We start from the raw sequence: 26,610 nt of genomic DNA on the forward strand, positions 1-26,610 counted from the left end.
GGACACTGCTGGTATCCAGGAGCTTCACCTATGAAGAACTGTGGTAATTGTGCTGGGTCAGAAAATCCCTCCCTGTTCTTGTTATATTTTACCTTGGAAACAAAAGCCCCTCCAGTTTGTAAGAGCTGCGGCCTCAGTAGCAGAAAAGCTTTCCTCCTCTTCTGAGTCTGGCGTGAGACGCCTGGGAATCCTCTGACTTTCCATCCCAGGAACAATCCTTCCTGTGCCTAAATCACGGTCTCATTCCCCAGCCTTTAGCCGCTTCAAGGGCTAAATAAGAACATAAGAACATAAGACACTGTCATACTGGGTCAGACCAAGGGTCCATCAAGCCCAGTATCCTGTTTCCAACAGTGGCCAATCCAGGCCATAAGAACCTGGCAAGTACCCAAACACTAAGAAGATCCCATGCTACTGATGCAATTAATAGCAGTGGCTTTTCCCTAAGTAAACTTGATTAATTGCCGTTAATGGACTTCTCCACCAAGAACTTATCCAAACCTTTTTTGAGCCCATCTACACTAACTGCACTAACCACATCCTCTGGCAACAAATTCCAGAGCTTTATTGTGCGTTGAGTGAAGAAGAACTTTCTCCGATTAGTTTTAAATGTGCCCCATGCTAACTTCATGGAGTGCCCCCTAGTCTTTCTACTATCCGAAAGAGTAAATAACCGATTCACATCTACCCGTTCTAGACCTCTCATGATTTTAAACACCTCTATCATATCCCCTCTCAGTCGTCTCTTGAAAAGTGGTGGAGAAAGACACAGATAAGGGCAACTTGCCTGATGATCACGAGGAAGGGAGAGAAAAGAAAGAAATGAGGAGCTGCAGAGTGAGGGGAGGGAGAGAAGCTTGAGCTGTAGGTGGAAGTGGACAGAGAGCCAATGTAGCGACCTGAGAAGAGGGGTTACATGATCACCGCGAGGTTAAAGAAAGAGAAGTCATGCAGCTGAAAGTTGAGGAGATTCAGCGGGAGGCCAGCAAAGAGCGAGTTACAGAAGTCTAAGCAGGAGGAGATAAGAGAGGGAGGAGGGTTTTGGTGGCAGGCTCGAGGAGGAAGGGAGAGATTTAAGCAGAGTTATAGAGGAGGAACGGACTCACTTTAGCAGTGCTTTGGATGTGCAGAAGGAGGGAACGGCATCAAAGATGCCCCAAGGTTAGGGGCTGAGCAGTCAGGAGGATGAGAGCACAGCGAGCCCTCCTGATGTGACAGAATCAGATGTTCCTGATGTTCTGGGTAATGCTCTGTCAGATCCTGGGTTTTCTTATTCACTGATTTATCCAGGCAGAGACGTTTGATATTCTCTGTCCTGGGATTAGACTTGTAAACCCCGAGGTCCAGAAAGAAAACTGACTCCAAGGTGACAAGTCTGGCAGTTCCTGGGGATGAGGGGTCCTGGTGTCCTCTCTTCCATGATAAAATGTTAAGAGGTTAAAGCCGCTGAGCCCCTCCTCGTGTCCCTGAGTGTTTCTGGTTTGTGTTTCAGGTGTGGGTGACGTTTGAGGACATCGCTGTCTCTTTCTCCCAGGAGGAGTGGGAGTATTTAGATGAAGGACAGAAGGAGCTTTACAGGGAGGTGATGAAGGAGAATTATGAGACCCTGAGCTCCCTGGGTCTAGGTAAGGACTGCATTATCTGCATTTCTAGTTTACACGGAGGATGTTTTACTAAACATCATTGGGTCAGCGCCTCACAGTAAATGTGCACACAGCCCTGGATTTCCCTCCTCTCTTGTGTAGGGAACAGGAAGGGCGGGATTGAGGCAGACAGAGCTGGGGTGAACCCCCTGATAAGAAATTGGCAGCTTATCACTGATGCTGTAAGAATGAAGCAGCCTGGTGTATCCCCAGAGCCCTCCGTCTCCTGCGGCATGGAGTATCTCCTTCTCCTTTCTGGGCCACTCTCCCACTCCCCACTACAGCGATAGCAATTTGGATCTCCCTCCCTGGATCTCAGATTCTGTCTGCAGGTAGTGGAACCTCCTCTTCTCTCCTTCCTACCTCTCCCCTGCTCCCTGATCCCCGATCCTCGTCTCTGAAATCCCTCTTACTCCATCCTCCCCTCTTCTCCTTCCCCCTCTTCCCCATCCTAATTTCCAAACCTCCCCCTCTTTTTCAAACTTTCTAATCTCCTGTCCTTAATCCTCTCTCCTTATTCTCACCCCATCCCTGGCCTACTCATACTCTTTCCCTCTCCCTCTCCCTCCCATCGCTGTGATCTCCTCCCTGTGCTGATACCTGAGGTCCCTTTTCCTCAACCAGTAAAAGCGAGAGAATTTCTACAGACACAAGTAAGATTGGGAAACCTATTTTATTGTCTCAATATATTATAAGATTACTAGGGCTCCGGGAATCATTACGTCGCATCTGAACATCACCCAAAGCAGGAAGAGGGGCTACAGGCAGCAAAGGAGGGGCAAGGACACTCACAGCACGGGGACAATCACTGCAGCCACGGCGCCATCAATGGGGCAGGTAGCAAGGGAGATAAACCAGCAGCACCAGGAGAAGAAAAGTGGTGGTGGGGATTTCCCAGATCCCCTCTGAATAAGAACATAAGACACTGCCATGCTGGGTCAGACCAAGGGTCCATTAAGCCCAGCATCCTGTTTCCAACAGAGGCCAAACCAGGCCACAAGAACCTGGCAATTACCCAAACACCAAGAAGATCCAATGCTACTGATGCAATTAATAGCAGTGGCTATTCCCTAAGTAAACTTGATTAATAGCCGTTAATTGACTTCTCCTCCAAGAACTTATCCAAACCTTTTTTGAACCCAGCTACACTAACTGCACTCACCACATCCTCTGGCAACAAATTCCAGAGCTTTATTGTGCGTTGAGGGAAAAAGAATAATCTATAATCACTGCTGAAGAGCCCTGCCTACCCGTACTCCCATTGCTCTTTCATTTTTCCCTAATAGTGAGGAATCCCTAATTCTGGAATTCCTCAAGAGGAAAATGTAGAGACAAGACCTGACCCTTGTAACAGTTTTGCTACGATCTATGACCTTTTGAGGCATAAGGGCTGCAAAACTATGGAAACTTGTACTGTTCTTGTTCCTTTGTAGCAGCACAGGGAAACCTGGGATCTGGCAGAGGGCGGGTGCATGTGCCTGTGAATCACCGTGACCCCAAAGTTTTGTTTTATCTGTGGGAACCGTGCCTGAGAGCACCAAAGGGGAAACAGATGGGAGAAGTTAAGCTGTTTGTAGAACGAAGGAAAATGTGTGTCCTGGGGGTCAGAAGGATGACTGCTGACTGCATGCAGAGGGCTTGAGGTCAGACAGAGAGAAAAACCTGTATATAAGGGGTGGTTGGAGCCCTGGACACTGGAAGAAGGCCTGCACTCTCTCAGCAGGTACATTGCGTTGTACCCTTCTCCCCAGGAAGACGCCCATTCTTACAGTTATACTGGAATACTTATAACCTATTTACATAGAATGAAACTTATGCTTGCTGTTGTGATTCAATACTAATAAAAGATGAATTATCTGTAAAATTCTAAAAAGAAAAAGTCTTCCTGTGAGATTCCTGAGACTTATATTACAGAAAAGGGATCCAGGAGAGAAGCCTTCCCCGAAGGTTTAGCCACAGCAAGCAGTCTGATCTAAAAATAAAGATAATTAGGGAACAGAAACCCTTTGGAAGAAGGAACAGTAAGGCTGAGGCTAAACAATTGTACAGCTTAAAGGCAGCGGGTGCAGGAGGCCGAAAGCGGTGATGTCTGTACTCACCGGTAAGGGCTGAGCTCAGGTAAGTTTAAAAAAATACAAATAATAAAAAATGTAGTGATGACAGAGGGCTCTGCAGGACTTCCTCCGGTCTCCGTGCTTGGTGCGCCGTTCCGGCGTTTGTTCCCGCTCCCGTTGGTGTTAGGGGAACTTGGCAGGTTGAGCGGCACCGGTGGGATAGGCCCCACTGCAAGGCTTGTTTCTTGCAAGCCGCATGGAAGGCCGCAGCTGCAGTTTTGCCCGCTTTTGTGCCTGCTTTACTGCCCTCTAGAGGAACATTGGTGCTTCTAGTGCGTCTGGCTCTGCACACGTGCTGTGCGCCCAGTTCTGGAAGCGACGTTTGCACGCACAAGGTTTTCCGTTTGGTGGTACGCACAGTTTGTGTTTGTGGCTCGTACTATTGGAGTTTTTTTCCAGGATTTGCAATCCTTTCTTCAGGCGCAGTCCTCAGCTTCGCCCAATCCTGTCAGGTCGGACCCTCACCCTCCTTCTTCCAGTTCTATGTTTAAGTGCTGGAGCTCGCCTCAGTTTGCTGCGGGTGTTTCTGACAGGAACCTGGATGGCACTGATGATGAGGCAGACCCTGGAACCGTATCGAACCATGTTGCCTTTTTTACATAGAGATGAACTGCCGGCCCTGATTTCCCAGACATTAAAGATGCCGAGTGTTCTTGGTGCAGATTCCATGTCTGAACCGAAGAAGAATCCTATTTTGTCTTCCTTGCGTAAAGCCTCTTGTTTTTTCCCAGTTATGGATGCCATTCAGGGGTAACTTGCTGGTGTGGCGGTTACTTCCCTTAACCAACAAACCTTTATACTGTTGATGCAACTCATTATTGCTCTCTGCTTTAACATCAAGAGGAAAAGGGGACAGCACCCAACAAGCACACGACTGACTTTTACGGGCTGGGAAACCAAGCCTGGGGGTAACTTGCTGATGTGGCTGTTACTACCCTTAACCGATAAGCCTTATACTTGTGATGTAACTCCAACATTGCTCTCTGCTTCAACGCAAGGGATAACAAGGAATTGAACAACGAGGGCCCTGAGTTTAGCAGTTTGGGAAACTAAGTGTGGGGCTAACTTCTATGCTACGGCAGTTGCCACCTCCTGATGATCCCTTTATGGGGGAAACCTGTATGGCACAGCTGGTGCTACCATAAGCTTGCTGGGCAGCCTGCATGGACCATTTGGTCCTCTTCTGCCGTCATTTCTATGTTTCTATGATTGATCTTGAATGGGGCACCGCAGAGGCAAATTTTAAAGGGTGTCGTACGTTGGAACGCCTGTATCTCCTGGATCCAGTGGCGAGAGAGTGTTTATTTTCCCAACATGGATGCGCTTGTCTGTGGCATCTCTAATCGGACAATTATCTCTGTGGAGGGAGGAGTGGCCTTGAAGGTAGAGCATGATAGGGGGCTTGAGGCTATCCTTAAGCAGGTCTTTGAAGCAGTGGTGATGACTTTACAGATTGCTTCCTGTTGCACCCTAGTGGCACGATCTTGTCTGCTCCTCTCTCAGGAAGTTGATGATTCTGGAGTGAATTCCAGAGCGGTTATGGATCTCTCTGCCCTCTTTTTAGCAGATGCGGGCTGTGAATTGGTCCGTACCTCAGCCAGAGGAGTAGATTCGGTGTCTGTTGCATTAACTTAGGGTTACTGAGACCTTGCGGAGAACAGATCGTCTCTTCGTACTTCATGAGAAACAGCTTCTCGTACCACAGTGGCAGTTTGGCTTAAAGATGTGATCACAGAGGCCTAGGTGGATGTGGATCTGCCATTACCCAGGCTAAGTAGGGCTCGTTCGACGACAGTGCAAATGGTATTTATTTATTCAGATTTATATTCCGCTTTTTGCACTTTTTCAGCACTTCAAAGTGAATTACATTTAGGAACTGGTACCTTGGGCAGAGTTATAGTTTCTTTCTTTGTTGGAGATTTGCCTAGCAGTGACATTATCTTGGTTACATCCCTTCTCCAAGCATTATTGTATGGTGGTGAGGGTTCGAGAAGTTGCATCTTTTGCCAAAGCAGTGTTGAAGAGAGCGCGAGCAGCCTCCTACCTTACGAGGAAGTAGCTTTGGTACATCCCTCTTGTGTGGACTGGCCTGCCTGGATGCAGAGGAAGGTGAAATTACTACTTACCTGATAATTTCCTTTCCTCTCTGAGAGGCAGGCCAATCCACAATCCTGCCCTGCGCTGCCTGTACAGCACTGTACTGATTTTTCTATTTGTCCTTTCTCAGGGATATTATTGGAGGTAGAATTCGTAGGCCTTTGCAGATCTTCGGGTCGTCTGAGGGCCTTGTAAGTGTTTGCCTTCTTTGTCTGTTACGGCTTCTGCATTTCCTTCTCGTCTGAGCCCAGTGCTTTGCTCGCTGGAAGAAAAAAAAGTAGTGAATGAGTGGGGGAGGAAGTGTTTTTAATGCTGGACTTACAGTTCTAGTGTTAATTAGTTGCCACAGTTGGCTTTTGCGGAATACTAGCACACTGACGTCAGTACAGGGCTATATGAGGGTGACATCAGCGAGTCATTTGGTTTCTGTCTCTATCTGCTGGTAGGCGTGCATAACCCACTTATGTGGACAGGCTTGCCTGTCCTAGAGGAAATGAAATTATCAGCGAGTAGTAATTTCACCTTCCTGGGTTTTTGAATCCTGGATGTCTGACTTCTGTGTGGGAGTAGTGGGGTGGATATACAGGATGCTGCAAAGTTGGGGAAACTGGGTGTCTGAGTTACAGGTCTTGTTCTACCAGAGCCCACTGTAACCCATTTATTCCTGGGTTTCTGAATCCTCTGGGGGAGTTGAGAGAGGCAATTTGGATGTACAATCTATTTTGTCCTCTACTGTTGATGATTGCATCGAGTTAGGTATTGGTCTGCTTCACTCTAGCCTGCAAGCCTTGCAGACACTCTAAACGTCCATGGCCCATTTAGTTATAAGAAGCTTTCCTTGGGATCATGCAACTCTACTGCTGCGTGAATTACTTCAGTTGCTGCTGTAGCAGTAGATTAAATTTAAAATTTTAACCCTTGTTTTTAGATCGCTGAAGATAAATGGTCCATGATTATTATTTTAACTTGTTATTATAACGTTTAGTTTGGCAGATCCACTATAAGCAGATTATAAATGTTATTAAGTAAATAAAAAGATAAGCCCAGAGGAACCAGACCTACAGGAATCCTAAAGGAGGGACCTGTGTGATCTCCAAAGTTCCTGTATTGCATCAGCTTTCTTTCTGCATCCTACGCATTATGGTAGAGAGAACTCATTGATTTTCTTAACTTCTCTGAATATTTATTTATTTATTTATTTTATTTATGTATTTAAACAGTTTTATATACAGACAACCGTTTGCACATCGTGTCGGTTTACATGTAACTTAAAACAGGGTATATATAGGCATTGCCTTTACAAGGAACAAAGAACAGGTAAACACAGTGGTAAAGCAAAAAACTAGATAGCTTGGAGGAGGGGTTCAAAAGGGAGCAACATGAGTTGGGAAGGGGTAGGAGCAAAATTGAACGGGTAGGGTTATGTACAAGGATTCCAAAATACGTATGTTGATGTTTTATGTGCTTGTTCGAGGGAAAGAAGTCGGGAACAGGGGGGCTGGTAGAATGTAATGGCTAGAGGTGGGTTATAGGGGGGAGGGGTTAGCTATCGAGGGTGAAGGGGGTTAGGCTTGAAGGAAGAGCCATGTTTTGAGTTTCTTTTTGAAAGTGTGTGTGGAGGTTTCAGTGTGTAGGTCACTAGGCATGGAGTTCCAGAGGGATGGGCCAGCAAGAGAAAGGGCTCTGTTAGTGGTGGAGATGAGTCTTGTTGATTTTATAAAAGGAGCACATAGAGTTCCAAGTAGGGAGGTATGGGTTGGTCTTGAGGAGGTCCGAGGGAGGAATGGAGGGGTTAACCAGTTGTAATGTTCATTGGTGATGCTTTTGTGAATGAGGGTGAGAGTTTTGTATATTATGCGTGATTGTATGGGAAGCCAGTGGAGATCAATGCGGGTGGGAGTGATGTGGTCTTTCTTACTGACATTTGAGAGGATGCGTGCAGTGGCGTTTTGGAGAAGTTGCAAAGGTTTGATGTGAATAGCAGGGAGGCCAAGGAGGAGAGCGTTGCAGTAATCTATTTTCGAAAACATGATAGCCTGGAGTACAGTACGGAAATCAGAGAAGTAAAGTAGGGGTTTGAGTTTTTTGAGGGTTTGCAGTTTGGAGAAGCAGCTGCTGAGGATAGATTTGATGTAGGGTTTGAAGGTGAGTTGGTTATCAAGTATGACACCTAGGTTTTGTGCTTTGGATGGGAAAGGGGTAGAGGAGAGGGTAGAGGGAATAGGTATCGAGGCGTGTTTGGAGGAGTTCAGTTTTATGGGGGTTGAGGGATAAGTGCATGTCAGTGAGGAGCTGGTTGATAGAGGCAAGAATGGTGTCCCAGTTCTGGAGGGCGGTGAGAATAGAATTTGAGAAAGGGATGAGGATTTGCACATCATCTGCATAGATGAAGTGCGTAACACCAAGTTTAGAGAGAAGGTTGGTGAGGGGGAGCATGTAGATGTTAAATAGGGTTGAGGAAAGAGAAGAACCTTGGGGAACACCACAGTCGAGATTTATGGGAGAGGATTCAATGTTGTCAGTGAGGACTGTATAACTACGGTTTTGGAGGTATGATTTAATCCATGATAGTGCAGTGCCAGAGATTCCAATGCTGGTGAGAGTATTGAGGAGGATGTTATTGTAACCGTCAGTAAGAGTCAGTAAAGAGGTCCAGGACAACTGATCCGCAAAGATAGACTTTTATTGCCAGCAAGATGCAGCTAAGACAAAGGCTTAGAACAACTGCATACCAGTCCCTCAAGGGAGCGGGCTTTTGTACATTCATTTCAAGTAGGCGTACCTTACAATCAGACCATTACATACGTCATTTAATAGACATGTTATAATGGACATTTTATAGCAGCAATTTCATTATTACAGTACAAAAATATAATTACAAAATGGTAGTGCGTTTCACTGCGTGTCAGTTCGTAAGTGCGTAGTGCATTCCATTGCGTGTCAAATATTAGTGCATTCAACATGGCTGTGTGTTTCAGTGCGTTTCAATGCTGGCGTTGTTAATCAGAAGTTTTCAGTTTTCCACATTCAACGATTGTTCATAGGATTCTGAGCTCCTACAATCCCCCCTTTGATACTTCAACTTCTTTAGAAGGCTTAAGTATCATCTTACGAGGTAGCTGAAAAGACAAACAATAATTAGTACAATAACTACATAAAAGGACCCTAATATTCTGTCAGGTTGTTGGTTACTTCACCGGGGTTGAGACGAGGGGTCCCTAAAGGAGCACCCCCCCTTTGTAGCCAGACTTGACCTAACAAGAATGGTGGTCCTTGATAATTCTAAACTTTATTGTTAATTGTTAATCTTCATAATCTGAGTCTGAGGGGAGTGTTGAAGAAACTGAAGTATACTGATTCATCATCATAATGTGGGCTGCTGCTCTTCGATCAGCTATGGTTTCCATCATTGTACTTAAGTACCTGAGGAAAAGAGGAAAACATAAAGGGATTATAATACAAGAAAGTAAACATAGTATTACAGGAATGAATAATTCTTTAAATCCTGGAATGGACGATATCCAGTTAGGCATTGATGAAGTCCAGTCAAAGGCTCCAGACCAGGTTTGTACAGGAACATGAGCTAGTCGCACCATGCGATCAGTAATTTCTTCAATAACTTGACTTTTATCATCAATATGTAAACAACAATTAGAGAGATTAAATTTTCCACATACTCCACCTTCTTGAGCTAGAAAGTAATCTAGTGCCAATCGATTTTGATATACTGCAGTGATGAGCTTGGTATTCTGTTTAGCTAGAATATTAAGGGCCATTGCTGAGTCATTGGTAAGTAATTCAAGTACTGCTTGAAGTCTGATAATGCGATTTAACATATATATTGGTGTTCTGTATCCATAAGAACCATCTTCAGCCCATGTTGCTGGTCCATAATATTGCACAATGCGTTCTGGTGGCCATTCTTTATCAGTCCAATCGCCAATTGGAACTTTGGTACTCCTTCTTCGACGTTTATTTGGTTTCATTGAAATGTATATAGGAATACCTAATGTTTCACCTACTGTAAGTGGTAGAAGGAAGAAACTGGGGCGTATTGATGCTAAGAAACAAGTACCATACCAATTTGAAGGCAATTGCTCATAAGCCCTTCGTCCACATACAAAGTAATATCCATCAGGGGCTATAAATTGTGTTGAAGATTTTCCAGCTGTCTCCCATGTAGAATTTAAAATTGGTTCAGTCCAGAATGAGGTAGGTATGGTAAGATTTTCAGTTTGCCACCATTTATAATCATTTGCTGAAACTGTGAGAACTCCTGTACATGGTGAGTTGCCAACTGGTACAGTATAAGATTTGGAATATTCACGAGATAAACATTGCATTCCAATAACATCGGTTTGAAGGGCCCATTCATAAGGTTTGCTTTTTCGATTATATGTTATATTAGTGAGATTTAAAGCATTCCAATCAGATTGAAAGATTTCTTTAGCTTCCCAAGGCCATTGTTCTCCAATATTTGTACCTCCACATACAAAACAATTCTTCACCCCTAGAGAAAGGGCTATATTTTCGGCTAAGTTGATGAACATATTCTTTGTTTGGTAGGAAGTAGTATGTTTCTTGAGCATTTCATCAAGGTGAGAAACTTCATCGAAGAATGATTGATAACCAACTATTGTAGTTTGATATGTAATAGGACGTTGTTTTTCTCTTCGTTGTGTAATCGTGATGTAGGTTTTAGGATCTTCTCCTGTTCCATCAATTCCAAATCCCCATGTTTCTTGCCAAGGGGATCCTTCAGTCCTGATTATCCAGTCAAGGAGGATAATATTACCACTTCCTCTTTTCAATCTGCCCAATCCTGAGCAACCGAAATATCCTCCTCCCGTGTAGTCGCATACTAACTTCCATCCAGATAGTCGAATATTTCCTGCACATGGTAACCAATTAGTAGGGTTGTGCCCTCGATCATATGGGCAAAGATACTTATGATTGGATTCATATTCTACTTTCCAAGAAGAGGATCCACACTTAACAGCCTTGGGATGTTTATCAATTGCTTCACAAGAATCGAAGGTGAGTGTGGCAATGGAAGCACCTCCTATCATGACTCGTGTCGAATTAACATAATATAGTATTCCTTCTCCAGTTGGTATAGTGCTTGTTTTTGGGTCTTTAGGAAGACCTGCTGTAATGGTGATGTTGTAATATCTAGGAGTAGTTGGAGAATGACAGATGATTTTGTTGCTTGAAGAACATCGATGAAATGATTGATATCCTTGAGTAGTATTCAAAGAACAAATAGGTTTCAATATACAGGATGCTGGAGGATGTGATTGATGTATTATTGTAGAAACAAGTTGAAATCCATCTTTGGTTGAAGTACGTACTTGTTTGATGCATTCTGAGCAGTTTTGACTTAATGAAGATTGGAAAGATTCTGTTATTGTAAACATCAGTAATATCATTAGGAACATAATGTAGTGGCTTCTTTGATGATAGTTTAGACGATCCATAGTAGAGCAGAACTGATGATATAAATAGCGCATATACACCATTTCCAAGGATTTTCAGATGGGCATATAAGGCTTAAGTTAAGAAGAAGAAGAGCACAGATGGCCCACTTCCAAAGAGATGAAGTCGACATATATTTTTATGCCTGAAAAGAAGGAAAAGAAATAAACATATTATTATAATTTGTTAGATGTTATATTATGTTCTATTAGTAGTATACAGTATACTTTCTGTATAAAGCTTGAGCTTCAGTTTCTAACAATTCTGTTGAATTTTAGTTGTTGATCTCCAGTCTTGGAAACCTGCCAATTTTTGGAAGCAGGTTTGATTCGAGTCCAATGGATCCAAGATGGGCAACCAGAGACTTTAACAGCAGTAGGAGTAGTCAACAGTATGGTATATGGTCCTTTCCATCGAGGTTTGAGACAGTCGGATTCATCCCATTCCTTTATCCATACGGAATCTTCAATGTGAAATTTATGAGTTGGTGTAATTAGAATCAATGGTTCATTTTCACATGTATAAGTACGAATTGCTTTTACTGTATCATGTAATCCTTTTAATTGCTTGCTGAGTGACATTTTTCCTTGGATTTGTAGTGAGTCAGGAAATGATGGAAGTGGTGGTGGTCTTGCATACATCATTTCATAAGGCGTTAGGCCAGACTTTCTGGGAGTACATCGCATGTGCAATAGAGCTAATGGAAGAACATCTGGCCATTTGGTTTTTGTTTCTTGACATAACTTAGCTAATTGACTTTTCAAAGTTCTATTAGCTCGTTCAACTGATCCACTGCTTTGTGGTCTCCAGGTACAATGTAGATGCCAATTAAGGCCCAGAATTTTGCTTAGTTGTTGAGTGACATCACTGGTGAAAGCTGGCCCATTGTCAGAATTGATTTGTCTAGGAAGTCCATATCGCGGTAATATTTGATATAGAAGCAAAGTAGTAACTTCTTTGGCTGTTTCTGTTCTTGTAGGAATCGCTTCAATCCATCCAGTGTAGGTGCAGATTGCAACTAATATGGACTTGTATCCTTTTGATGGAGTCATGTGAGTGAAATCAATTTGGCAAACTTGAAAAGGTATGGTACCTCAGAGGATATGTCCAGGGGCAGGACCAGGTCCATTTCGAGGATTATTCTGTGCACATGTTACACATTGATTAACTGCATTCTTAGTTAATTGAGTAATACGATTGATGTAATATGTTTTTTCCAATAATCTTGCCAGTGAATCACATAAGAACATAAGAAAATGCCATACTGGGTCAGACCAAGGGTCCATCAAGCCCAGCATCCTGTTTCCAACAGTGGCCAATCCAGGCCATAAGAACCTGGCAAGTACCCAAAAACTAAGTCTATTCCATGTAACCATTGCCAATGGCAGTGGCTATTCTCCAAGTGAACTCAATAGCAGGTAATGGACTTCTCCTCCAAGAACTTATCCAATCCTTTTTTAAACACAGCTATACTAACTGCATGAACCACATTCTCTGGCAACAAATTCCAGAGTTTAATTGTGCATTGAGTAAAAAAGAACTTACTCCGATTAGTTTTAAATGTGCCCCATGCTAACTTCATGGAGTGTCCCCTAGTCTTTCTACTATCCGAAAGAGTAAATAACCGATTCACATCTACCCGTTCTAGACCTCTCATGATTTTAAACACCTCTATCATATCCCCCCTCAGTCGTCCAAGATGAGTGTGATCATGTGCTTCCTTTACTACTGTCCAAGCAATGGTTTCAGGTATCCATATTCGACCATCTTGTAGAATCCACCATCCATTTTGTTGATGAAAATTTTCATATTGTGCCCATTCAGTCTCTTCTGTAGTATAAATAGGGATTTCCTTTGGAAATTGTAAAAGAGGACATGTCGTTGTCGTTGTGTTTATAGCGGGACTCAGGAAGGCAACTTCAGACAGCTTTTCAATCTAAAAAGCAAGTTTATTTAATAGAAAGACAGGGACAATGAAAAGGCGGAACAAGAAAAAGAGGAAGTTGTTGTTCCCCGGAGAAGCAGGCTTGTTACAAAGGGGTATTCAGTGCTGCTTCTCAGTGCGGAGCCGTGTGTCTGAAACTTTTAAACTTTTTGCATTGTCCAATAGAAATGTGTTGACACGCATCCTGGGTGTGTTTTCTACTTCCGGTAACCAATGGGGATCGTTATTTTTAGTCCAATCAGGTACTGACAAGTACTGTCTCTGGGGAGTTGGCTTCTTCCGGTGCTGGTCTTGTCAAAGCACATGGTAGACGAAGAGCTTGCCAAAGCACATGGTGGTGAAATAGGTTGCCAATAAAGTCAGGAAATACAATAGACTTTCTTTCTATATACATTCCCCCCTTGAAGAGTTGGAAAACTCTTCACCAATGAAAGGCTGAGATTGTATTTCCTGGATTGAAATAATCATAGCATCAATTTTGTGTTACCCTCCTTTTGGACTGTTAAAAATGGCTTCCATATTCTTTATGGTACTGAAACATCCTTCTCACATATCTCTCAATCATTACACATCCTGTATTTTGCTTTATTTTCATTCCATCTCATATTCACTCTTCATTCAGGTACTGTTCTGGCCTTCTTCCAGTTGATCCAAGTTTCTGTAGTGGGTTCCTATTAGCAGCATACAAGTGACCTATATTTCCAATTAATCCTCTCAATGATTGATTATTGCTTCAACCATTCTACTCAGGGTTAATGCCACTGTCTTAGGTTGCCCATGGTACACAATCCTAATGATTGGCTACCTGGTGCTTACCCGTCATCGTTAAGCATAACAGCCTGAGGAGGTAACATTTATTTCCAATATTGCTGCTGGTAAATGAAAGGCTTTCTTTAATATGGTATAGAAGTTCATAGTTGTCGTCACAGCAATGCAGGATGTTGTCTCAGGCCATTAAAATAACAAACTTCATTCACTCTCACAATCAATCATTGCAAACTCACTTAGAAATGTAAGCTACTTTAACTGTGTTTCCCACCAATTAAACCAAATTCTATGAAATACAACCTTATCCTTTAAGAGATCTTACACATCAGATTCAGGAGGAGATTCAATTATGTTCATCATTAGGTGTTGTCGAATTGTGGTGACTTGATCTTATACTTCAGATGAAGAATTAACCATAATATTGAGTCCTGGCATTTTAGGCATAGCAGAAGCAATGGTACTTCCAAAACGGCGGAAACAAAGGCAAATGCATGGTAGGCTAAAACATAACAGAAGGCCAATGCATATGAATGTTATAAGAATACAAACAAATGCTTTAAACTAAATCAGTAGTAGGATTTTGAAGGAGACATCCATTCCAAAGGGAATAAGGGATGTCTGTAACTAATGAGATGATATCTATGAATGCTAACTATGTGGTGTTTAAGAATTGGGAAATCAAATGAATGTCGTAATTCTGTCTTTAACTTGTAACCGGGAATAACTATATAAACATTTGGGACTACATTAAACCTTTAGAATTACTAGCTATGCCCGAATTGAAGGGGACATGTTTGTCTGTGCAGCCTATTCACATGAGCTGCCTAAGTACGGTGTGAAGGCTGGACTGACAAACTATGCTGCAGCACATTGCGCCGGTCTGCCACTGGCTCGCAGACATCTGAGCAAGTCTGGACTAGGAAGGGCAGATTGAAGTAACTGGAGATGAACACAACGTGGAAAACAATAATGAAATCACATAATAGATAGTAATTTAAACCAGTTATCTATGGGACCTAGGGATAAATGAGCATCTCAATTAGTCATATAATGGATATAAGAGAACTGGGAATAGCAGCAAAACTCCTGTATCCGGAGTTAATGTAGTGTGTAGCATGTAGGTGTATGTGGATGTATGTAGATATCCAAATCATGGCATTTGCAGAATGGCATATGGGCTGGGTGTGTATGGCAATCAATTATCATTGACATTTGACAAAGCATAGTGTGGGATAATGCATAACAGTTAATCTTTGTGTAAAGAACTGACAATTGGGAATTGATCTGATCTGATCAGGGCAATATGGTTCACACAATCATGAGAACTGCATTAAGGTAAGGTACAGCAAACATAAAGGCAAAATATAATCAAGCAAGATTAATAAAGTTCAATGATGAGTGGAGTATGAATTCTGTGATTAGGGCGAAACTTCTGTAGAAGGGATGGGAAGAATGGAGTAAGTCCCATAAATGTCGTTTTCAAGCTTTCAGTAAGGTGTATCAACTTTTCATTCATCACGGCCTAATTGGGATATGTGCTTCTTTAATGGTTTCAGATACCTAATATGGTAAAGTAGCATAAAATCAAATTAATCATTTAAAGGAAAGTCATCTGCGGTAAGCTGAACCACAAACAACAAATATTTCAGACATTACATTAAACATATGTTACACTAGACTGACACAAATTCATCCATCCTACAAATATACATTCATTGTCTTCTTAACATTAGACAGACAACAGATAACATATAATTTGAGCTCAAAATTCGTATCAAAAATGTATCAAAAAGAAAATTAGATCAAAAATCAAAAATGTGTTTGAAAAATGTTTGAAAAATAAAAGTTCAGAATTCTGTTTAAAAGGTAGAAAAAGGAAAATAAAACTGAAGTTCCTTTAAGTCAGGAAGACTGAAGACCTGAAAAGTAAAAACTAGTATACAACTGAATTATGAAAATAACAAATATTGTGCATATAGATTTTAACCTGGAAAAATAAATTCAACCAATTAATATTAAATAAATTCAATCAATAATATTCTGAGCTTACAGTCAATGTGTCATACCAAATAATTATAATAATTAGAACTTGAATATCAAATAATTAAATATCCAATAATTAGAACAATTAGAACTTAAATATGCTACGTTTAAACAAAGTAACCTTTTCTCCTTTTTTTTTTTTTCGTTTGCCGCACAGCCAGCACTGACAGAACAGATAAGCAGTAGGGATGTGCAGACCAAAAGTTTATGTTCATAAGTCCATAAGTCGAAAGAGGGGGTCAATTTCGGTCAATATGGACATATGGAGAATTCCATAAGTTGAGTCTATGTCCATACGTGCACCGGTTCCCTAAATAAAAATTTAAACCCCTCACCCTCCTTAATCCCCCCCCAAGACTTATCAAAACTCCCTGGTGGTCCAGCGGGGAGTCAGGACGCCATTTCTGTACTCCTTTGCGAGGAGCACGTGACGTCGGCGTCACGTCGGAGTGACGCGGACGTCACGTGATTCCCCGCGCGTTCGCTCCGGGACCCTCGTTGGACCCAAAAGGAACTTTTGGTCAGCTTGGACGGAGGAGGAAGTTGCAGTGCAAGGGTAGTTTTTATGATGGAATGGTCGGACCAGGGGACAGGGAGGCAGGAGGAGGAGTGGATGGTATTAATGAGTGAATTAGTAAAGATAAGGTCAAGGGTATGTCCAGCCTTGTGGGTCGGGGTATGAATGATTTGTGTGAAACCCATCGCATCTAGGGATGATATGAATACTTCGCATGGGGGGGATTGTGGTATGGAGTCAACATGAAGATTGAAGTCGCCAAGGAGAATAGTAGGAATGTTGGGAGAGAGTGAGTCAGTAAGAAATTCGATAAGAGGAGAGGGGTCTTTTTCTAGCAGACCCGGAGGGGTATAAATCAAGCAGATTTGTAGAGAGTTTGATTTGAAGAGGCCTACTTCGTATTGGACAGGAATGTTGCAGGTTTGTAGGGTGAGTTTGAATTCCTTTTTGGCTATAAGGAGTAGTCCTCCTCCTCTTTTCTTTTTGCGGGGGATGGAGAATATATCATAGGTTTCCAGGGGAAATTGGTTGAAGAGTGGAGTGTCAGAGGATTTAAACCAGGTTTCAGTCACAGCACAGATTTCTGGTTTGGAGTCTGTTAATATATCCTGGAGAAGGTGTGTTTTTTGTTGCAGGGATTGTGCGTTAAAGAGAAGAAGTGAGATGAGGGATAGGGTGAGGAGTTGCGTGGAGGGAGATATGGGAATGGTGGTCAGGCGTCTTTTTTGAGCGGTGGGTGGGCTGGAGGGGGGGAATGATAGTTTTGAGGGGTATCTGTTTTGGTAATTGGAGGGACAGTGGCAGGAATGCGGAGGCATTGTTGAAAAAAAAGGAGTGGCAGAGGTTTACACTGGGAAAAGTAACAAGAGGCAGACAAAATGGAAAAAATTATACAGGGTGTTCAAACAATTCTCAGTAAGGGGGCGCACAAAGGGGCAGGCCCCTTTGTCGCGCTCCTTCAGCGCGTGACGCTGGGAAGCGAGCGGGCTTTTAAAGTAGTCGAGTCACGTCCTCCTGGCGTCACAGGAGCGACTGATGGCCCTTTCCGATTGCAGCGGTGGTGAAGAAGATGCCGGCATAGGTTGAGGAGGCAAGGTCCGGAAGGTAAGCAGGACCTTACCTTTATATTTCTATAAAGACATCTTAGATAAGTTTTCATAGGCATCACATAAAGCTTTCTGCTAAGTCACAGAATTCTTTAATATCAGAGATCCCATGTGTTGATTATTTGATCCTTCTGAACGTCTCATCTCAGGTTATTGGTAGCTTTCCATGCCATTGTCATTTACACATGATTAATTCCTTCTTTTTATATCCAGCAGACAATGAGGTCATACAGAAAGAGAAGAGGGAGGAGAATCGAGAAGAACACCCTATAGTATTAGCACTTACACCAAGACAATCAGGAAATGTCTGTGAGAATCTTGCCCAGAGGACTGAAGGGGGAGACATTAGCCAAAGACAGCAGGAATCAGAGAAGAAGGAGCAAGACTCTGCAGGAAACTCACCGGATGGAGTTACTGCTTGTGAGAGAAGTGAAAGGGAGTTCACAGACATCCCTGAGCACCAGAGACATCTGAGAAGAGAGAATCCCTTCCAAAGTAATAACAGTGATCAAATAACTTCTGACTTCCAGCAGAAAGAGGAGGAAGGGAAGAAATCCTTTCACTGTGACACCTGTGGGAAAAACTTTAATAGAAAGTGTCATTTTGTGTTGCACCAGAGAAATCACCCAGGTGCAAGACCATGTAAACAGAAGTTAACTCTGAAATTACACCAGAGAATCCACACTGAAGGGAGCACTTTCACTTGTATCGAATGCAAGAAAACCTTTTCTTGCAGGGAATCCTTAGTAATACACCAAAGAACGCACACAGGTAAGAGACCCTCTCATTGCCCTCAAAATGGAGAATCTTACAGTTCTGAGTTCTCTTCATTACATCACCAGAAAATGGAGACCGAAGCGAGAACATTTTTATGTTCTGAAAGTGGAGAAAACATTCAAATGCAAGACCTAATAATAAACCAAGAAATACAGAGAGAAAAATTATTCATTAGTACTGACAGAAACTTCAATCAGAAAGGAAACTTCACAAGACAACGAAAATTCCAACCAGGAGAGAGAGCATTTTCAAGTAATGAATGCAATAAATGTTTATGTGAGGGGGAAGTCATTTTAAGAGGCAGAAAAAAACTTACTGGTGAAAGACCATTGTCTTGCATTCAGTCTGAAAAAAGCTTCCGTGGTAAGGCAGTTGACTCAGAACAGAAGAAAATCCCCAAAGTAGAAAGTCAATTTATATGCACTGAGTGTGGTAAAAGCTTCAGCCAGAAGTGCAAACTCATAATCCACCAGCGAATCCACACTGGAGAAAAAACATTTAAATGTATTGAATATGGTAAAAGCTTCAGTCAGAAGACATTTCTCATGCAGCATCAAAGAGTCAATACAGGAGAAAAACCTTTTAAATGTACTGAATGTTGTAAAGGCTTCAGTGACCAAACATCTCTTATAGTGCATCAAAGAATCCATACTGGAGAGAAACATTTTAAATGTACTGAATGTGGTAAAAGATTCACGCAGAAGCACAATTTCATATTTCATCAAAGAGTCCATACAGGAGAAAAACAATTTAAATGTACTGAATGTGGTAAAAGATTCACTCGGGAGGCGCCTTTCATTGTGCATCAGAGAACACATACTGGAGAAAAACCATTTAAATGTACTGAATGTGGTAAAGGCTTGAGTTCCAAGGCATCGCTTACATTGCATCAGAGAATCCATACTGGAGAAAAACCATTTAAATGTACTGAATGTGGTAAAAGCTTTAGTCGGAAGCAATCTCTCATGCAGCATCAGATAATCCATACTGGAGAGAAACATTTTAAATGTACTGAATGTGGTAAAAGCTTTTATCAGAAGTCATATCTCATTCAGCATCAGAGAATCCATACTGGAGAGAAACATTTTAAATGTACTGAATGTGGTAAAAGCTTTTATCAGAAATCATATCTCATTCAGCATCAGAGAATCCATACCGGAGAAAAACCATTTAAATGTACTGAATGTGGTAAAAGATTCACGCAGAAGCACAATTTCATATTTCATCAGAGAGTCCATACAGGAGAAAAACCATTTAAATGTACTGAATGTGGTAAAAGCTTTAGTCGGGAGACATTTCTCATGCAGCATCAGAAAATTCATACTGGAGAAAAACCATTTAATTGTACGGAATGTGGTAAAAGATTCACTCGGGAGGTGCCTTTCATTGTGCATCAGAGAACACATACTGGAGAGAAAAGATTTAAATGTACTGAATGTGGTAAAGGCTTTAGTTGGAAGTCATCTCTCATGCGGCATCAGAGAATACATACTGGAGAAAAACCATTTAAATGTACTGAATGTGGTAAAGGTTTTCGTCTGACGCGATCTCTCATGCAGCATCAGAAAATTCATAATGGAGAAAAACCATTTAAATGTACTGAATGTGGTAAAAGATTCACTCGGCGGGTGCATTTCAATGTGCATCAGAGAACACATACTGGAGAAAAACCATTTAAATGTGCTGAATGTGATAAAAGCTTGAGTTCCAAGGAATCGCTTACATTGCATCAGAGAATCCATACTGGAGAAAAACCATTTAAATGTACTGAATGTGGTAAAAGCTTTTGTTGGAAGCGATCTCTCATGCAGCATCAGATAATCCATACTGGAGAGAAACAATTTAAATGTGCTGAATGTGGTAAAGGCTTGAGTTCCAAGGAATCGCTTACATTGCACCAGGGAATCCATACTGGAGAAAAACCATTTAAATGTATTGAATGTGGTAAAAGCTTTTATCGGAAGCAATCTTTCATGCAGCATCAGATAATCCATACTGGAGAGAAACGATTTAAATGTACTGAATGTGGTAAAGGCTTTAGTTGGAAGTCATCTCTCATGCGGCATCAGAGAATCCATACTGGAGAGAAACCATTTAAATGTACTGAATGTGGTAAAGGCTTCGGTGCCCAAACATCTCTTATATCGCATCAGAGAACGCATACTGGTGAGAAACCATTTAAATGTACCGAATGTGGTAAAAGCTTTAGTTGGAAGCTCTCTCACATGCAGCATCAGAGAATCCATACTGGAGAGAAACCACTTAAATGTACTGAATGTGGTAAAAGCTTCAGTGACCAAACATCTCTTATATTGCATCAGAGAATGCATACTGAAGAGAAACCATTTAAATGTACTGAATGTGGTAAAAGCTTTTATCGGACGCAATCTCTCATGCTGCATCAGAGAATCCATACTGGATAGAAACATATTAAATGCTCTGAATGTGGTAAAGCTTTAGTCGGAAGACACCTCTCATGCAGCATCAGAGAATTCATACTGGAGGAAAATCAAGTTAATGTACTATGTCTGGTAAAAACTTCAGTAGAAAGGAAGACCTTGCAAGCCACCAGAAAAGTTGCACAGGAGTCAAATTCAGTTAACATGCTTTCATATAGTTTTGGAATAGAACACTGGCCTAATAAAGATATTAAAATGCTGGATGCAAGAACATTAAAACTTCTCCATTTCCATCAAATAAGCTATAAGAATCAGGGAGGTTGATATTCAGATGTCAGAAAACTGGATAATTAGGACTTATCCATCCATCTTACTGCTACTGAATATCCAGTTATGTTCAATGGCTGAGTAAGTTATGGGTGGGCAGTGGGTGGTTTGGCCAATGAATATTATTCAGCTAAGTAGCGATTTTGGCAACATGGGGGTTTTGCATGATTTGTAGTTTATTTTTTTGCCCTGTGACACTTTTCCCCAGAGAGCTCATTCCCTGTGTGCTGGCTTCCAGGTAGTGTTTGACCGCTGCACTGTAGTTCAGGCAGAGGCTTTGGATGCTGCCTTGACTGAAGGTGGCTTGATCAGCATTCATATCCCAGCAGCCCTGAGTACATGTAACACTGAAACACACCCTGCAGTGCCATTGGCCAGAAAGCTCACTATTAATACTGTGTTTCCTGATTGGCCCTGGAGACAGAGAACTTACCCTGAGGGTTCTGGAACTCTCCAGCCTCAGCTAGCAGTGAAGAGGAAGATCTCTGTGCTGAGGCCCTGTTCAGCTTCTGTGGACCCATTCCAAATAAACAATAGTGGACAGCCTTTTTCCTGACCTCCCTAGCTAAGTACTGAAAGTGTTCAGTTAACTTTTGCAGTATAATCCTTTTTTGCCTATTTCTGTTTACAGTTTAAATCTTTTATCTGGTCACTGTTCCTACTTTTTCTTAATAAACTTATTGGTTTGTTAGCTCTCCCTGTCTTGAACTAATGACCCAATAATCTGTACTGATGGTCTGTGGGTGTATTTCTAGGAACTGTGTGGCCCTTGTTGTGAGGGGCCTCAGTGTCCCTAGAAACCACCAGGGGATAGCTTGTGGGTGGGAAATTTGCCCAGAGGAAAGCAGGAATTCAGGTGGCAGGTGTCAGTGTAGAAGCATGTGCGCAGGTGTAGGCTGGTCTGGGCAGTGCTTGGCGGGATCTTCCAAGTGACCACAGGGTTATCCTGAGTGAATGTTAGGGATGGCAAGCGGCATTACACAATAGACCTCTGTTTGGTTTTTTTCTGGTGGCAGAGGTGGTATCATCGGGCTCAGTGCATGGGGTGAGTGTCATCACTCATTAAGTGGTTCAGAGTGTTTTTTGCTCTGCAACTTCCATACACAGAGCATAGTGAACGAGTGCATCAGTAACAGGGTCTCTTTCCCCATTCAGCTTTGTGGGCAGGGTTAGGAATGTTACGTTCTGTGTGTGTTGAACTAGAAAGTGGGCCCTTAGACTGTGGCAAGAGTTGACTCCACCCACAGGGAGGAGCCTTGTGGGGACTCACCACAGCCAGGATCATAGGGCAGTTATTGGGGAGTGTCTATACAACGGAAGGATTGTCATTATGTATATATGGGGTATGGGGTATCTTGTGCTTTGTACAGTGGGTGACAGAATCGCGTACTATGTAATTTGCTGCTAACATGGGAGAACTCAAAATATGTTCTTGGAATGTTAAAGGTCTAAATACCCACCGTAAGAGAAAATGCCTACTACAAGACGCAATCTGGGACCGGGTAGATATCCTGTTATGGCAGGAAACACATTTGAGGAAAAAATACAAAAAATGAATGTTCTCCACCCATTTTCCCAATCAATATTTCTCAGCGGCAACTAAGGATAATAAATATGGTGGGGTAAAGATCCTTTTTGCTAAATCTGTTACTGTGAACGTACGCTCGAGGGTCGATACCTTATCCTTAAATTTATGTTAGGCTCGGCCATATATACATTGATTAACGTGTATGCACCAAATTCTGGGCAAGGGCCATTCTTGATACAACTATCCAATACTATGAAGCAATGGGTGGAGGGCAAACTCCTAATTGGAGGTGATTTTAATTTGACTAGATATCCGTTCCTAGATTCTAGTAAGGGACCTGGTGGTTATTCAGGAGCTCACAGAAAGGGATTAAAATTCCTCCTGCAAGAATGGAACTTAATTGACGCATGGCGTATATTACATACCACTAACTATAACTATACATTTTATTGTAAGGTGCACCAGTCTTATTCCCGGATTGACTATTTCTTAGTTGACAAAGCTCTGATGAATAAAGTACAGGATACGGGGATAGCGCCCATAACCTGGTCAGACCATGCTGCCATCTGGATCACACTAAAGGGCTTGGGGGTTCAATCTGGGGAGCGATATTGGAGACTTAATGAAAGCCTTCTAAACGACCAAGAATATTGTGACGTTTTGGAACGGGGAATGACACAATGTTTACAGGAAAATACTACGGAAGATGTAACAACAGCTACAGTTTGGGAATGCTTTAAAACAGTGGCTCGGGGTAAACTGGTAGCAAGGGCATCATATTTGCAGAAAAAAAACAAATGCAAAACGTTTAAGTATACTACAAAGGAGTGGTAAATTAGAAATTGGACACAAGCTGGGAGTAGACTTTAGAACGGGCCAACAACTAGCTCATTTACGCAGTGAATTAAAGGATTTATCCTTACAGGATGTTGCCTTTCAATTGGACAAAGCTAAACAATCGTTTTTCGAGGGGGGTAATAAGGCAGGAAGCCATTTAGCTAGGAAATTGAGAGTTAGGATGATTCATAATCAAATACTGAAAATGTGGTTGGAAACCAGAGAAGTGGTCACAGACAATGATAGTATATGTAATCGATTTACCCAATTTTATCAGCAACTACACTGGGAGATCTGATATCACCAAACAAGACATAGAAAACTATTTAGCTGAGATACCACTTCCTCCTTTGGATGAATCTCGAGCTGGGACACTAAATCAAGCTATCACAGAGTTGGAGGTACTCCAAGCCATTAAAGATTTAAAATTGGGAAAATCACCAAGGTGGTATCTCAACCTTTGGTGGCAGCATTTAATAGTCTATTGGAAGTTGGTCAAATTACCACTCATGCTAACAAAGCAGGAATTACTATCTTAGCTAAGCTGCATAGAGACAACACTCAATGTGGAGCGTATAGACCCATCTCTTTAATAAATTTGGATTTAAAAATCTTAGCAAAAATCTTAGCGACTCATTTGGGAAGGGTAGCTACCCTATTAATCCATCCTGATCAGACCAGCTTTGTGTCTGGTCACTTAGCAGCAGATAATGTGAGGAGGGTAATAGACATCCTAGGTCATGCTAAGGCAACTCAGCTTCCTATGATCTTACTCACAGTAGATGCAGAAAAAGCGTTTGACTTAGTCCATTGGGAATATTTATTTTTGGTTTTAGAAAAAATGGGGATGGGAGGTAATTTCTTAACATGGATTAAGAGGCTTTACTCTGACTTCCGGGGATGATGTCACCCGCGGCGGAAGCCTAAGGAACGAGCTCCGCGACTCCCTCCCCCAAATCCTTTACCATCGCCGTGCAAAACGATTCCTCGTACTCCAGGTGGCAACCGGCAGGGTCCTTCTCGCCTGGAGCGTTAACGCCGTGTTTTTGGGCAAAATCGACATCGGGGAATGCGGTGTGCGCCATTGCCGTTCCGGCACTGCTATGGAGCGGCGAAGCCTCGTACCTAAAATGGCGGCCGGGGCCGACAGCCCGAAACAGCTAGCGTCTATCTCTGAAGATGTGCTGCTCCAGATCTCGTCGAGAGTCTCCGCGGCTCTCGACAACAGACTAACAAAAATATAAACGGCCATGGATGACGTAAAGGCCGCAGTAGAGGGCCAGGCAAAGAGGTTGGAAGGCGTGGAGGAGCGCGTGGGGAAACAAGATGATCACCTCGTGGCCTCGGAACAGCAGGTACAGCTTTTGCTTAATCAACAAGCTACTCTACTAGAGCGGATAAAGGATCAAGAAAATAGAAATCGCCGCAATAATCTTCGAATCGTGGGCTTGCCGGAATCTGTGTCGTATCCTGAAATTTATGTAGTCTTGGAGAACATAAGAACATAAGAAAATGCCATACTGGGTCAGATCAAGGGTCCATCAAGTCCAGCATCCTGTTTCCAACAGTGGCCAATCCAGGCCATAAGAACCTGGCAAGTACCCAAAAACTAAGTTTATTCCATGTTACCATTGCTAATGGCAGTGGCTATTCTTTAAGTGAACTTAATAGCAGGTAATGGACTTCTCCTCCAAGAACTCATCCAATCCTTTTTTAAACACAGCTATACTAACTGCACTAACCACATCCTCTGGCAACAAATTCCTGAGGTTAATTGTGCGTTGAGTAAAAAAGAACTTTCTCCGCTTAGTTTTAAATGTGCCCCATGCTAACTTCATGGAGTGCCCCCTAGTCTTTCTATTATCCGAAAGAGTAAATAACCTATTCATATCTACCCGTTCCAGAGCTCTCATGATTTTAAACACCTCTATCATATCCCCCCTCAGCCGTCTCTTTTCCATGCTGAAAAGTCCTAACCTCTTTAGTCTTTCCTCATAGGGGAGCTGTTCCATTCCCCTTATCATTTTGGTAGCCCTTCTCTGTACCTTCTCCATCGCAATTATATCTCTTTTGAGATGCGGCGACCAGAATTGTACACAGTATTCAAGGTGCGGTCTCACCATGGAGCGATACAGAGGCATTATGACATTTTCCGTTTTATTCACCATTCCCTTTCTAATAATTCCCAACATTCCTTTGTTTCGCCCCTTCGTGTCGCCCCTCGCTCCCCCTGAGCATTACCCCACCAGCACCGTACCAGTGCTAACCCAGCGCTCATCCTGCAACAACCATCCAGCGCTCATCCTGCAACAACCATCCAGCGCTCATCCTGCAACAACCATCCAGCGCTCATCCTGCAACAACCATCCAGCGCTCATCCTGCAACAACCATCCAGCGCTCATCCTGCAACAACCATCCAGCGCTCATCCTGCAAGAATCATCCAGCGCTCATCCTGCAAGAATCATCCAGCGCTCATCCTGCAAGAACCATCCAGCGCTCACTCTGCAACAACCATCCAGCTAACCATCCTGCAAGCAACCATCCTGCATCCAACCTGCAAGCAACCATCCAGCTAACCATCCAAAAATGTTTCCAGCTCTTCCAATACCAATTTTGCAACACCACCTCCTACCTAAAAGACCATCTGCCAGACAAGCCCTTCACTACAACTTAAAAACACTCACCCCTATTCTGATTGCACCAATCACCCAGCTTCTAGGCCTCACCCTCTTCTCACTCTCACTCTTCAATGCACAATCCCTAACAAAAAAATCCCTAATTTTCAATGATTACCTCACAGACGCCAAGCCAGACATTTGCGCAGTAACAGAAACATGGCTCAAGCCCTCAGTTACAGCCTTAATAAACCAACTCCCTACGCAGACCTATGACTTCTTCTCACTCCCAAGACTGAAAAAAAGAGGAGGGGGAATCCTTCTGGCTACCAAAAAAAGCCTTAACTTCACCCAACACCCATTCAGTTCTAACACAAAACTGGAAGTCGGTTTCTTCACATCACAACATCTTCAAAT

At 42.5% G+C, this 26,610-nt stretch overlaps 2 protein-coding genes across 3 annotated transcripts in view; both read left to right on the plus strand.

Annotated features, from left to right (window-relative positions):
- The window catches only part of LOC115083546 (zinc finger protein 585A-like), a 100,488-nt gene that overhangs the window by 24,165 nt on the left and 49,713 nt on the right, over nt 1-26,610 (plus strand). The window lies entirely within an intron of this gene.
- Nucleotides 685-21,145, plus strand: LOC115083544 (zinc finger protein 585A-like). The gene is given in 3 exon segments (XM_029587429.1): nt 685-1,625; nt 17,922-20,936; nt 20,939-21,145. Coding segments are annotated over 3 exon segments (3,120 nt in total). The 5' UTR covers nt 685-1,585; the 3' UTR covers nt 21,004-21,145.

The sequence above is a fragment of the Rhinatrema bivittatum genome, chromosome 2 (genome assembly GCF_901001135.1).
Source record: "Rhinatrema bivittatum chromosome 2, aRhiBiv1.1, whole genome shotgun sequence".
Classification (NCBI taxonomy): domain Eukaryota; kingdom Metazoa; phylum Chordata; class Amphibia; order Gymnophiona; family Rhinatrematidae; genus Rhinatrema; species Rhinatrema bivittatum.